The 15,583-nt window shown below is 47.9% G+C and overlaps 1 protein-coding gene across 1 annotated transcript in view; it reads right to left on the minus strand.

The window, feature by feature from the left end:
* VAC14 (VAC14 component of PIKFYVE complex) overlaps positions 1-15,583 on the minus strand; it is a 93,868-nt gene that overhangs the window by 65,647 nt on the left and 12,638 nt on the right. The window contains exon 2 of the mRNA XM_077786350.1: positions 7,399-7,711. Within this exon, the coding sequence (XP_077642476.1) occupies positions 7,399-7,500 (102 nt within the window). The 5' untranslated portion in view covers positions 7,501-7,711. The remainder of the gene's footprint in view (positions 1-7,398; positions 7,712-15,583) is intronic.

The following is a 15,583-nucleotide window of genomic DNA, read 5'->3' on the forward strand; positions in this document are numbered from 1 at the left end:
CAGCCTGGAGCTGAGGGACTGACAACAAACTGTCAGCCCCTCTGTGTTGCTCTCATCCAACCCAGTCACACAAGACAAAATGCATCCCGGAATTAATGTGGGAATTTAATGAGAGCACAGGTGGATTGACACCAGGGAGAAAGGAATCTTTCCTACAAGGGCCAGGATAACCCTATGACACCTACTGGTTCCAGCCTCTGAGATATTACCCCCCCAAAAAGTGTCTCAGCCTGCGTGGTGGTTTCTGAGCCTGCTCAGGACGCAGTTTTACACCACTTCCCACACCCACTTCCCAAAATAGAGCAGATAGAAATCACACTGCTTCTGCAAACCTCATGTGAAGAGTCACATGGGATGACACGACCCTGCTAGCTCAGGCTGTGTAAGAGCCACCAACATTAGGACAGAGAGGTAATGATAGTGCCTGAGGTCCCTGCCAGCACTGAGGACATGCACCAGAAGCCACCAACCCCCTTCCACATTAAATGCAAGAGTTTGATGGAACATCCTGAGTTGGGAAGGACCCACAAGGATCATCAAGGCCAACTCCTGGACATTCAGTGCTGATACTGCTTCCCTAGAGCATGGCACCACAGGCCAGGCCCCCAGAGACGGCCCATTAGGCACAGACAGGGCACTTGTATGAAAACCAGCCTCCCAACAAAGCACCAACTCTTTCCAGGTGATCCCAGGACAAAGCATCAGAGACCACACACCCAGGAGGTATTTAAATGGCCTTACATGATGCACTTTTCCTCCTCCAGGCAATCAGATGCAGATTAAAAGGGCACTTTGAACAAGCCATGTACAGCTCAGGGATGTTTGCAAGATTTGATTTTTGAGTTCACTGAGAGTCCTCAGCTCCTGCTGAAACCCACAGACCACAAACTGTACCATTACTCTCAAGAAGAAAATTCAGAGAAGGGTCTGAGGCCCCTCAGGCTTCATCCAACATAGCTCATGCCTCTCCCACAGTATTCCTATGGGATGTAGCTCATCCATTTTTTCAGGGTGTAGGTGCTAAAGCTCCTCAGCCACTTGCTCCAAGGTGAGCTGGACTAGGGCCAGCCACAATCAGCACTGCAGGCTGGCACAGCACCTTGTACAGATCATCCTTAGGCAGCCAAACTTCCCTCTCTTGACAAGTTATGACCCTGGAAGTAGTCTCCACTGACTTTACTGTGGTTATTCTGACTTGCACTGATTGTACAGATGACAGAAGCCATTAAATCTTCTTTTTCCTCATGCTTTGCACAGCAGCCAGGGGATTTATAAGCATCAGGTGAGCTCCTGATTCTCTATGAGACAGAAAAATGCTTCTCAATCAGACTCAAGCCAAAGGTTGTTCTGAAGAAATCAGTAGCTCTAAGAAATACAATTTGTAGTCTTTGTTCAAAATTAAACAAACCCTGACAGCTGTAATTTGGAGGTGCTATTTAAAGAAATCTGCACCAACTAAAATCTTAGCAGCTACTTCAAAAATCAGCTCTACAAACAGATGACTATTGACTCCTGTAATGGAGAGCAAAGGAGTAGAGATGTGTTCCAGCTGTCTTTGTGGCCAGGATCCGGATACTCGCCATTTTAAGATGTCTTCATGGGGGCAAGTACTGAGAGCTTGAAAACACAAAGAGTCTGGCTGCAAGGGTTAACAACATTAGGAGGTGGTGGGAAGCCAAAGAACTGGTTGAGCATAACCACCTGAGAGCAGCAGGCTGCTTGCTCCTGGTTGGATCTGACAGGGAAGCAGAAGGCTTCCAGCCATGGAGAGATTCTCAGTCTGTTCCTCTTCTTAGGGCAAAGGCTGCAGGAGAGGGAAGCTGGATCTCAAAAGCTGAACCCTGAGGACAAGCTCACAGCATGGCTAGCGGGTTCCCTGCCTGCCAGCATTGTTGTCCTTCCATGGGGATAAGAGCAGCGTGAGAAAAGGAGGGAGGTGAAATGACAGAGCACGTCCTGAAGTCCTCGCCTAAGAGGAAACGTTCCGGCTGCTCTGAACCGCTTCTGCTGCCCCCAGAAGGTGTCTCCACCAGCCCGCGCTGATGCAGCACATCCCGGGCAGGCAGCGAAGCCCCAGCCCAGCGCACCCTCCAAATGGGATTCTGCAGCAGGTCACCATGGGGGCACGGAAGGCGAAGGTAAAGCTGCAACGATAATGAGCAGATAATGAAAAGCTAACAACAACAAAAAAAAAGCTCCAGTTTAATATACTTCCCAAAATAAATCAGACACTGAAGCTCCACCCTGCTGAGTATGCTGGCATTGCCATCCATCTCCTGCCCAGAAGGTGCAGGCATCCTCACCCTGTCAGAAATCAGATTAAGGGTATGGGGGGCTTTTACTCCATGTAAAAGCCAAGTTAACATTGCTCCTGAGTTACTGTTAAAAGTCACTCACATGGTACATCAGAATTCCTCTCTGCTCTACCTAAAGTGAGGCAGGCATACTCCCAGGTTGTGCTCACAGTCTGAGCTCCTGGAGGTGGGAAAAGAGATGACCAGACAGGATTGACCTGGTCCAAGTCACACTGGGGACAGCTGGGGGCAAGTGGGTGGTGATGGAGGCCAGCAAGGCAGGAAAGAGGTGACAGTTACCAGTGAGGGGGAACATGCAAAGCAAGCTCCCAGCTGGGAAGATTTCCTGTGGAGGAGAAGGATGACTCTCCTGAGGGCAGAGCCACTGAAAAGGCAGCTTTGAGTCAGGCACTGTTGAAAATGCATAGCATGGCAGCTGGGCCCAGAGGACCCCTGGGGTGCCCGACCCCTTGGAACTCCTACCTCCCTCTGCTACATGAAGCACACAGTGGAGAGTAAATCAATCCTTGCTCTATCTCACACCACTGATTGTGGGATGGGCATTTCTATGGCTGCTCTGCTCTTTGCTGAACCCCATTCAATCTCCCTGGAAGCTGAAGCCCTCTTTGCTCTGCTCCTGGCTGCCTCCCTGTTGCTGTCAGGGCATACAGATGAATGGTGACACATGTCTAACATCCCAAAGTCCTCACACCTTAATCCAGCTGCTACTGGTTCTGAGTTGGCAAAAACACGACACAGTAATCTGTCAGCATTCAAGGAGCTGATGCTTCTCATCATAAGATTTAGTTTTAGGTTGTGCTCCCTGTCCAGGAACCACCTTGGGCTAGAAGGAATCAGCACAAAAATCCCCAGTGCAGACTTACACTAGAAAACACGTAAAGATTTGGCACCTGGATTCAAATTTACCACAAGGGGCTTGAGCTGCTTCTTCTAAGAGTTTAAAGATTTCTCAGCTACTCTCTGAAGACACCAGAAAAGAACACACCCATACTAGAAATGGCAGTTTTTGGCAGAGCTATGCCAGGGGTTCAGATGGATTTTCTCTTGGGAAAGTTGTTTAAAGCACAGCTTGCTGAAAACAGGAAAAGAATGAAAGGTGAGAAAAGATAGAAAAATTAAGAGAAATTTGGTCTGGAAGATTATGTCATCTTACCCATTACTGACACATGCAGTGAGGGCTGTTCCTACTAACAAACCAAAAAGAAACATCAATGTTTTGTTTCATAAATAATAAAGCACTGTAGAAACAGGCCTTGAGCCTCCTGCACCTCCTGCCCAGAGGGAATATATGCAGGAGCCATCCAGGCAGCACTGGCAGAATGGCTTGGATAGGGAGAGGGATGCCCTTTGCAGAGCCCTTGTGTCTTGGGCTCCCTTTTGAGCCTTGGCTAATGAAGATGTGTAGAAAGCAAGGGCAGAAGCCGGTGGGGTTGGCCGAGTGGTTTGTGCGAGGAAGGGTCCCCAGGGGGAGTCCCAGGCCAGTGCCCACCTCAGCTGGTGCCTAGAACCAAGAAACCAGCTTAGAACTGGTGGGAACCAGGGGAATCTGACTGAAAAAGCATCCCAATGGGCCAGGACAAGTTTTGACACAATGGGATTTCTGCCCAGTGCTCTCTGTCAAAAGCCCGTGGCCACAATGAAGGTGAAGGCTGGAGCGTGCTGGCTCAGGTGGGATCCCAGGGACCAGCTCCCCAGTGCCTCTGCCTATGAGTAGAGACTCTCTGCAAGCTGTTCTTGGCAGTTACATGGCCACCTCAGAGGTGATTCTTGCCTAGCACCCAGCACTTGCTCCAACAGCCTCCAACTCTGAGAAATAGGAACCAACTTCTCTGTTACACCGAGCAAAACAGTGCTCTGCTGCTGCAGAACCTCCTGCAGCTGAGGGACACATCAGGAGTGTCTTTCCCTCACAACTCAGTCCTCCTTCTATGTTACTCAGGGGATTTAAGCAGGGAAGTAGCACCTGTGAGGCTACCAAAGCCCAAAAAGAGCTCTAAGGAGCTGAGAACACCAGAGGCAAGAAGGGGGTGGGCACTACTGTCACTCATTAGAGACTCCGCAGCACCAGGGGCATGGGGGATAAATGCATTGCTGATGGATGTTCCCAGTGTTCCTGCCTCTCCCTGCCAGTGGCTGACAGAGCATGCTGTCAGATTTCTGCCTTGCATTCTTTTTCACTGTCTGCATTTTCCATTTCTTCCTTGTTATAAAAACAACAAAGCAAAATCCCATCAACTATAACACAGAATTGGTTTTTCTGTTCAGCACTAAGGCTAGGATCTGGCTCAAGGATCCCTGCAGTGACACCTGCCTGGGGACATGCAAATGAGAGATGACAGAGATGGGAGAAATCACTAATACTATAGGAAGAACCATTTGAGAGGAGAAAGGCTCCTGTTCAAAACAAAATTTGGCAAGAAAATCCTGAATAGAAAGAATCATTTTCTACATGTTTAGCTCAAGAAATCCTTTCCCCAAAGAATCTACTGGCAATTCATTACCCTGGATGTGTAGCCAAGATGTTCCCACTGACCAGAGATGTCAGATCAACACATGAAGGTGGTTTGACATGTGCCATGGATGTGCAGAGCTCCCTGCTGATCCATACTGGCACATGGACTGCTCAGTGCCTCTTAGCTCTGTCCCAGAGAGGGAACATATCTTGCATGGAGGGGACAAAGAGGTGATGCAGGAACAGCAATGATCAATGCAGATGACAAGGCATGGGTCCTGAATAAAGGATGAAAGCTCTAGAGAAAAGCTACATTTGGGAATGAGCCTTTTGCAGCCTCTGTCACAAGTCCTAAGAATATCATTGTATATTCTTTGTATTGAATGTCTTTCTTTTGAGAGGAAACCTAAAGGAGGCTGAGGAGCTGGTTACTGACCTTAGAAAGGGGACAAATTGGTCTTTCAAGAAGAAACCTTGAAGGTAAAAAATAGGGCAAAATATTTGAATTGGACTCCAGATTTAGTATCTCCTGTGGGGAGACTATGAAGATCCATTCCAATGCTACAGAAAACCTCTTGGTGCAAAGGCTTAACTCAGCTTTGAGCTATCAAAGAACCAAGGGGCAAAGAGAGCCTGTTCTCAGTCTTTCTCTAACCCTGTAGGTGTAGACAAAGAGTAACCACAGGAGATTCATAGCTCCACAGTGTCAGAGAATGGGCATGGATGGGCATGGATTGGGCATGTCCAACGCCACAGCAAGAGCTGGACTCTGCTGTTTCTACTACTGCTCTCTAAGCAGCAGCAGGGACTAGAGAGTGAAGAAAAAAATGGCTTGAACTGCTGGAAGAAAAAAAAAAAATCTAAGCACACAAGGTGAGCTTTTCCAGGCAGAAAAAAAAAACATTTTTCTCCCCTGGTGTGTGTGTGATGAATGCTGGGAGGCTCTGCTGATGGGCTCCAGCAAGCTTAGATGTATGGATGCTTCAGTTCTACTGATCTCACCTTCCTCAGTCTTGATACCTGATTCCCTTGGTGTCAGACTGAATTAGTTTATTCTGATCACTTAGAATACCAGCGGTGCTTAATGTGGACCAGAAATAATATCTGACATGCTGCCCTTCTGCCGGGCTCTTGATGAGCAATTTGAGGTGTTAATAGCTTGGAGACCATCTTCATTTGCAGCTCTGCCATGCACAATGACATGGTGGCTGCTGAGGGGCTCAGAGAAAATACATTCCTGCTTAATTAACATGCAGAGCAGAACAGGGAGCTGTCACAGCATCCTCAGCAGGAAAGAGGCAGCAACAGGGCCATGCCAAGCCCTCTGGAGCAGAGGCTGCTCTCATGCCAGATGCTTGGGCCCCTCAGCTGCCACCAACTCTGCAGGCTCAGGTGACTCAGCATCAGGAGCAGCAAGTGCCTGCAGGCTCAGGTCCAGCAAAGCCAATTGAGGGGGAGATGGGGTGATTAGAAGCTGAACACTGATTCAGCATTCCCAAAAGCCTGAATTGGTTCTACATAAATGGGAGTAAAGAGAAACAGGCAAGTGGCCAACAAGTGGCCCCAGAGGAAATTAATTCCTTGCAGACTTTACTGGAATCTGCTTATTTCTTTGTTATTGAAAAATATGTGCATTGTTCTAGCATCAACATTAAATTTCCCCTTTAGGTTGTAATTAAAGCCTAATCTAATTTGGCAGAAGATAACAGGGACCTCCAAGCAGAGCTAACAGCCCTGCTCTTTCTTCTCCGACTCCCTCCACCTGCTTTTGGCAACTTTTGTCTACATTCCAGGGTCTGCTCATGAAGGTGCTGTGCATCAAGGAGGGGCACGCAAAAAACTTGTTGGGATTTGATAAGACCAAGCTGGAAATGGGCTGCCCCAGTACCCAGGGCTTCTCTCCTAAACCCTCCTCAGAGCCATAGCTGATTTACAGCTCCCAAGAGGCTTTGTCCTCTGAACAAAACTGTTTATGGATAAGCTCAGTTGCTTGTAACAGCAGCTCTTTTATTCCCAATGGTTAACTTGGCTTGGTTTCCTGGGGCATTATAGAAAAACTGTTTGCTTCTGTCATAAAAACTGCCCAGCTCAGACTTCTGCATACTGCAGAGAGGTCACACCAGGAGGAACTGCCAGAAATGTGTTTATACATGTGCCCCAGTCTGAGTGCAGGATTGCTCCTGGGTTTTGAAAGGACAGCCCAGCCCTGGATGACCCTGCTTCCAGGGCTGTTCAGATGGGTGCTCCCCCCAACAGTTGCAGCCATCCCTAAAGCTGTAGAACCTGCTGATCTCTGTGAAACACCAAGGAAGTTGCTTTGTGATGGTGAGTGTGGTTAAACAGGCCAAAATCCTTTCACCAAGGTGGCCTTTGCCTCAGGCCACAGATGTCTAGAAAAGAAGCTTTCCTTCCCAGGGGAATCAGTATGGCGGCTACACCAGCATTGAACTGGTAGAGATCAACTATTCCCTGAGTTTCCAGCCTGATCACAGCTGGTCAGTGTTATTTCCACAAGGAAAACTCAAAAACACTTCTTCAAATCCCAGGCAAACAGCCTTGGTCTTTGTTAAGTATAGGAAGTACAGACCACCAGGAAGAAGAGCTTAAAGCAGAGCACAAATGTGCACATACCTTATAGTGTTCACCTGGCTGTCTGTCTGGAATGACCAGTGGTACTGGGCAGGAACTGGGCTGCAGTTGGTCATGTCCACATAAACACTTGTTCAGCGTCATTCATGTTGCAGGCAAAGTCCATGGCCTAGGTCTGGAGATGGAGATTTGGGAGGTAGACTTCTCCCCAAAGAGTGATTTGCTCCTCATGAAGATGCTCCATGAAGCACATCCTGAGAACACTCTCTGCCACCCAGCTGTTCAGATTGTTCTCATAAACTGGGTTAAACTGGATAAAGAGATGAAGTTCCTCCCCTACATTGAGCGTCGTGACCTGCAAGGAGATGAAAAGCATTAATCACCATTGTGATCAAGTCCCAGGGTCTCACAGCAGGAAACAGTAAACATCCCTAACCATAACCCTAACCCCTAACCCTAATGCCTAACCCTAACAACCCTATCCCTAACCCTGACCCTAACCCTAACCCTAAACCCTGATGTTGACCCTAACCCTGACCCTAACCCTAACCCCTAACCTAACCCTAACCCTAGCCCTAAGCCTAACCCTTAACCCTAATCCTAACCCATCACCCTAACCCTAACCCCCTAACCCCTAGGTTCAAAGTGTGACCCCAGCATGGGCTTCTCAGTTCTCCCTCATTTCTTTACAGTGAGGATCTGTCTGCAGACACCATGCTCTGGTCTGACATTCTCAGGCTCACGTTTCTGTGCTTGGCAGCAATACAAGGGGATGGCTGCTGGAGAGCTGGGATGCTTTCCAGGTGATATGTTACTGCATGGCTTGCCTCAATCTGCTTTCCTGCTCCCTTCTCTTCATGTCTTTGAGCCAGCATGGATGTTCCCAATTCAGATGAGATTTTGATTCCTTCAGCAGCTCTGCTGATTTGGTTCAGGCCAATCCACTGCTGATACTACAGTTTATTTTACAGAATAAACTTCCCAACTTGAGAATCTCCCAACAGAAAAGCACCACCACATCCCTCTTCTTCAAACCCCACTGAGTGAGCCCACAGATGCTCATCTGGAATCTGTAGCAAGGGGCTGCTAGTCCTCATTGAAGAGCCAGGACAGCTCTGGGTTGCTACAGAAACAGGAGGCAAGGAAAAATAATCTCAAGTGGTCATAGACCTCCTTCCCAAAGCACATACAAGTCTGACACATGCATCAGTAACATTTTTAGTGTCGATCCTGCTTGGATTTGCATGCCTGGCTTCTCTCATACCTTTGTTACAGAGACTTTCACTCCACAAAAAGTGTAGAACCACCAGTGCACTTTCAAGGCTTCCCTCTGTTGATGCCCAGACAAGGTAATTTCCCTGTGAAACATTGGGGGGACCTTTCTGACAGCTGCTTCTCCTCTGGGAAGAGACAGACTTCTTGTTCACTCTAATGCTTTCAATTCCCTTAGGCAGAGTGCTTGGCATGAGATGATCTGGAAGGCAGTAGCTGTTAGATAGAGCAGAGCAGAAAAATGAGGATGATAGTTCAGCATGTCTAAATGGCTATGAAAACATTGAAGGGCAACATTAGGTAGCCAACTGGAAATTATTGGGATGTGCAACAGCTGAACTAAGGCTTTCCAAGGACAAAGGGCTTGGGTGAAGCAGTTTCTGTGTCATCAAGTCAGAAGTCATGATTTCCTTGTTTCTGTAAAATGAGGTGATCTTGTAAGCATAATGCTTACAAGAAATTTGTAGGGACAAAAAAAAAGAAGAAGAAAAAAAGAAGAAAAAAAATCCCTATATCAAGGGGAACAGGTGATAGAAGGGTCAGTGCTGGCAAACCCTCTCTTGGGAGTGGATGGGAGAGAATCCATGCTAAAACCCAAACAATCCAAATAGCCAGTCTGTCTTCAGGTAAGGAAGGGATCACTTGTTCCTAGGATGCCCTGTAGCCTTCTTGGATTTTAAAATAAACCTCCTCAGGAACAGAGATGTCTTGCATTTCACAGGAAAACACCATGCTTAAGTTGGATAATCAAGACTGTTTCCTCATTTCTCATGGTTTTGTTTCCAAATGCATCCCTTTCTTTCTCATTCCTCTCACTGATACAACACCACAACCCAGCTCCTCCACAGAGCCCACAGACTGACAGTCATCTGTGCTGCATGTGCAATGCAGGGAGCTGGGCTGCTGACCAGCCTGATGCCTATGAATCTCTCTGGAGCCAAGGAGGACAAAAAACTCACACCCAGGGGTATCAGGCTCTGACTGAAGGAGCCAGGTAGCCACAGGTGACATGGATGTCAGATGCCATTTAGGCTTCCCAGACAAGACATCCTCACCAGTGCCCTGATCATTCTATTTCCCTCTCCAGCAAAACCTTTGGGCTCAGAACTGCACAGGGACAGTCCCACTGCAGGTGATTGAGCAAGTCTTCCTCAAGTTACCACTGAAGCAACCCTTTCTCAGAATACCAGTACAAGCAGGAGCTTCATGCATACACATTTCACATTCACTTCCACATGTGTGCCCAGTGGTCCTGGAGCTAAGAAATACACACCAAGGTTGGCTGGCATTTTCTCTGTAGAGTTGCATTTCCCCTGGGAAGAAAGGCACAGAGAGGAGAACATCCATGACCCTGCTATTATCTCCTCTGAGCTGCTCTGTAAGGATGCTGCAAAACCTGGTTGCCCTTGGAACACCGAGGCTGGCTGAGAGACTGGGGTGAGTGGTTATGGAAATATTGGCAAGTGTTAAGTTGTCAATTATAATGATCCCTGGGAACAGCTTCCATTGTGGATGGACACCACACTGATCATTAGAGCTGGCACACTGTGTTTTTCTCCTCTTGGACTCAGGACTAGACCAGCCCTCTGCTCATGTTTGTTTGTGGAGGAAAAGCAATGCTGCTCCCAGACACTCCCACCCTTCACGGGGCTTTTGTTTTACTCCTTGCTTCTCCTGACTAAAGCACTTGGCATTTATTTAATTGACTTCCTGCCTGGCTTCTAGTCTTAAGTGTAACTTACTTTCCCTGTCCTTCCTTTCTGCCTTAGCACACAACACTGGTAACCCCATTTGCTCCAAACGAGCAGTATTTCCGTCAGCCTGTATTTTGGGATCAGCACTGGGTTTTGGTAGCTATGGAAACACAAAAATGCCTTAGCAACCAATGGTGACCAGCAAGGAAAGCAACTGGTGCTGCCATGGAAACCTGTGGCCTTAAAACAGTTTCTTGAAGTCACTTGCTCTTTCTCCCAGGCAAATGTCAATGGGCTGCAGAAGAAGCCCAGTGGAGGGGACCTGATCTGCACTTGGCAGGGACCTCACCTGGGCAGTGAGCTGGAGCAACCTTCCAGCATCATCTCCACAATTTGGCCTGACCTCAGGTCCATCTGTAGCAGCCACAGCTTAAACATGGGGCTGCCAGGTCTGGGGCTCTGGGAATTATCTACTCTTGGTGCCACTGAGGGCAGGGGGACAATGGTGCTGCTGAAATATGCTGTAACTTTCTGTGGTCCAGTACAGCTGATGGATGTGTTGTCCTTTGTTTGTCGCTTGGAACTGGTAACGAAGATAGAAGAAAAGCAGAGATGGAAAATGTCATGGAAGCTGCTATTTCTGTGTGGTCACTCAGTTTCAGCACTCTGGTGAGGTTCTCTGACTGCACACTCTGCAATAAAACTTCTACCCAAAAGCTGCCCAAGCTCAAAGCTTAAGCCACAGCCAGGTCTTGGTTACCCTGGAGTTTATCAGTATCCAGCAGCTGCTCTGTTTGCCAGGGAAAGTCTTCCTGAAAAGCATCTTCTCAGTTGCTGCCTCATCTCAGAGCATCACCAGCTGCTTAACACTCTGAGGGTTTTCCAAGGTCCGGCTTCCTGCCGGTCTCACTGTATCAGACACTGACCTGGCTGCAGGCAGAGGGAAGAACAGCTTCCCTGCCATTCCACCTTTCCCTTGGGAGCTGCTGCCTCATGTGGCTTCCTCTGAAGATGCTACTGAGGAGCTGCAGGGTATAGAGACTCATCTGGTGATCTGAGCACCACTTGCCTCACTAGTGGTTCCATGGCATCCCCTCATCCCCTCAGCTCTTAAAGAGCATCCAACCCTAATCACTCCCAACATCTCACCCTTTGCCAGAACAGTGCAACTGGGTTTGTGTTTTACGAAGACAAATGAACTGTGGGAACACAGGGTCAACAGAAGTTTCCCCCTTATGAAGACAGCAGCAAGACCAGTCTGGCTACTGAGGGAATGGAGTGACAACAAGAGATTAATAACTCCAGCTAGACAGAAAACAAAATGAATGTTCAATGGAAATTGATTCCTTCATGTAAAGAAACCCTAACTGCAGGCTAGTCTGGAGCTGTTATTTGACTTTCAATAAATCTGAGCATGACCAGGAAACAAATTGTTCCTGGAGCAGTTACTGTTTTATTGAAAGGCACAGAAAATGTGGCAGCAGAAGTGATGGTATAGAAGAAAGTTGCTCTGGAAAACTGTTAAGAACTGATGTGTACCAGCTTAGTATAAAATGGTTTGTGCTGGAGACAGCAATGGATGAAAGCTTGAAGAAGCTCTGGGTAGTTGCAGAATTTGTGGCTCTGGGAACACCCAGTGTTTCCTGGGTCCCATTTCAGCTCACCCAGTGAGCTGCCAGGGCAGCTGACAGCCCTGGCAACAGTCCTAAACCAAGCAGGTGGGCACAGATGGGAAGAGGCAGTGCACAATGACACCATGTAGCTGGACATTGCCCACTCTCTTGTGTAGCCAGCTTGTAGCTGCACAGAGCACAGGACATGCTGGACTAGGGTCCACCTCCCTGCAACATCCCCATGTATTTGGATGGCTGGTTGGTATGTATTTAACCCTCCAAAATCTATCCTAAACACCTAAAGTAGGATTAACCTACTCTTTCTACCCAAAAATTTAGATACTGGGAGAACTGTGGACGCTCTTTGCAGTCAGGGAAAAGAACAGGCACCTCAAGAAGACAATTCTCATCCCAAAAACTCTCCAGCACAAAGCACAGAGCACTTGGAAAAGGCTCCACTTTCTCCTGGTTACAAGAGTGTGTCTGATTTCAGACACAGGCAGTAAGATCAGTGAAGCCCCTCCTTTGAGCTCACCTCAGCTACCAGTCTCAGTGCATCCTGCCCAGACTCAGAGAGCTTTTCCTCTCTCTTTTGGAGCTGGTCCTGCAGCCATCCTGGCTTGTCTTTGCTTTGGGCTTCTGCTGTGGAAGAGATGGTGAGGCAGCAGGCAGAAGCAAATAGGAAAGAGACACTAGGTCTGATCTGATAGAGCACAGCCTGGCCAGGCAGCTGGGGACGAGCAAACCAAGGAGGATACAGGGCAAAGACAAATTCTGCTGCTCCTCCCAGACTCCCAGGTAGAGGGGAAATAATACAGCACCATTCATTTAGTCAAGGAGCTACCAAGAAACTACCGCTACTGTTGTGAGATGATGCTCCATGGGGAACAGAAAAGCAAGCAATGTTATTGCAAAAGAAATATGGTTATACTGGTAATGTAACATTTTCCAGCCAGACACTGCTGGGACATGCTGTTTTTCTCCAATTGTTACTTGATAAAGTGAGGAAATAAATGTATTAGAACTAAAGACAATTCAGTAACAATTGAGCAACTAGTTTCTATTTCAGTGGCTTTCGAGGGTATCTAACAACTTTCAAATGGCCACTACACATTTCTGAGGGAATCTCTGGCTTCAGCCAAACAGAGCCTGGTCCCTGTGCACTGAAGAAGATCTACTCTGAAGGACTAAAGCTGCTCTTTGCTGAGCTCACAGGAGAAGTGGGAGCTGTCTTCTGTCTGAAGCAGGATCCCAACTTGAGCTCTGGAGTAAACAGTTTGTCAGTGGCAATTGTGGTGCTAGTGCCCACAGCGCAGATGGGTATGAAGTTCATATGGCTGTTCTCAATGAACAGCTTCACTTTGTCCTGGAACTTCTTTGTGTCAGCCACATTTGCTGTGACAGTCACAGACACCCCAGACTTAGTGGAGACCACTCCTTTACTGGGTTCAATCCTCCAGCATGAGCATTTCCCAGCCTGTAAGACACACCAAACATGAAGTAAGGATGAAAACCATAGACTTTGCTCTGTTGAGAGGTGCAAGGGAACAGGAGGACTAAAGAGAGGATAAAAATCATAAAGCCTTTATTACTCTAAATCTACTCTAAATCTACATAGTCTGGCAACAGCAACTCTCCAAGAGCATATACAACCTATATTTTACCCTCCTTTAACAGACTCACGTCATTAGCCCAGTTTTGCTCAACCCAAGGGATGCTCCTCCTCAGGAGAAGGTTATTCCCCCTCCAGTCTCTCTTTGGACTGCTTGCCAAGGGAAGCTATTTACTCTCTGCTGGCTCCCTGACAGTGAAGCTTGGTCTGCACAAATGTGCAAGGCCAGAGAAAGCCAGGATTGCTCAAACGCCATCCCAGCACCCACACAGCTGGAGGACACTGCTGAGAGTATGAAGAAAAACTCTGGAAAGCCAGCTGAGCAAAACCTCAACACCAAAGCTTCCTTCTGCAAGGGACCATCAGTGCTTCTCAACAGCCTCTGAAGGACTGTTTACATTTATTCCCCAAACAGCTGGAAAAGCAGCAAGAGGAAAATACACCTCGCTCCTCCTGAGCCCAGGAAGCTGAGCCTGGACTCTCACACAACACCTGATGCTTTATCCACAAACACAAACAAGCCCACAGTGTCAGGGCTGGCTTTAACCAGCTCCAGAAGTTCAACCCACCCAACATGGAGAAGAAAAAACTCCTCCCAAGCCTATTTGCAAGCCTCTCACAGACACCCCCTCCAATACTATTAGATTAATGCTCCACTCACTATAGTATTCAAATTAAGGGACCAATTTTTCATCTATGTACAATGATATAAATGCAGAGGAAATCTGTTGTCTTGAACAGAATGAGTTCAGCTTTACAGCAGGAAGGTGAGGGCAAAGTGAGGTACTTTGTGGCTGCAGAGTATTTTCTTTACCCATGGAAGATTCCTGCAGTGAATACAACTCATCTGTGCCCCAGGAGAGGAGAAATGGGACCAGGAAGAAAAAAAACCAAACTGCTCTATACAGTGATATCTTTCCCTTTAATAGCCACTTTCTGTTTTCATCCTTCCTCTGCCCACTTTTAAAGAAATCGTTATCAAAGACACAAGAATGGCTTCTGCATCTGACCATCTGGTACATGATTTCAGCTTGTGATTTTGGAAACAAACCAGTGCTCCTTCAGGAATATCCCAAGTAACCCAGCTAACAGAGGCCTCACACCACTGCAGATCTCTCACTCACACGATGCTCAAAGCTGGCAGAGCCAAATCCTTCCTACATACCAGCGAAGCTTCCGCCCCACCAACTGCACCCCTCCCATACCTCAATATTCTGGCATCCCAGGGAGCGAATGGTCCCTCTGCAGGGACTTACTTTAAATTCCCTTGGCTTCATAAAACCTCGAGTTCCCTTCCTCCAGGATGTATCAGCAATTAGGAACTACCTCACACAGCAAATGGGGACAGTACACCCACACTGCTCACTGGTTGTGATTGCTGCCCACTAAGGTTTACAGCAGTCAGCTCCGAGACTTGGTTTCTAGAACAGAAAGCCAGGGATACAGCAACACCTCAGGGGGATGTCCTGCAGAGCCAGGACACCAGCCCACAATCTGCTCTGCAGGGAATACATGGCTTGGCTGGCCAGCGATGTGTGGAGGAGACATCTCCCACAGCCTGTCGCAATTTTGGAGGCAAACACACAACTGAACACACTGAGTTCATTGATAACAGCCAATGCCTATGGATGGATGCCCCCTTTTACAGGGGGTTCCAAATTCCCCTGCTTGAACACCTGATTAGTCGAGGTCTTACCACCGCCCAGCCCACTGGCCAATACATCTGCATTCAGGTGTGAATGAGATTGGCTGGGGTCCCTTGTTAGAGTTTGAATCCAACCTACCCCTGTCTTACCTGGGGACTTGCCCGTTCTCTAACGGGCCGGGCTGGGAGCTGGCTCTGTTATGGCCAATTTTACCTGTGCAGCTTACAGACAGGTCACAACTGCCTGCTTACCAGGAGTCATTTGAACACAGCTGGGGAGGAAAAACCAACTGCAGGCACAGCCCAGAGCTTCTCCGTGCCTATAAACAGTGACTGCTGCCAGCTCGAGCAGTGACTTCAAAGGAGAGGCAAGAGGGGCACAAAAAGGACA

This window comes from Lonchura striata, chromosome 13 (genome assembly GCF_046129695.1).
Source record: "Lonchura striata isolate bLonStr1 chromosome 13, bLonStr1.mat, whole genome shotgun sequence".
NCBI lineage: Eukaryota > Metazoa > Chordata > Aves > Passeriformes > Estrildidae > Lonchura > Lonchura striata.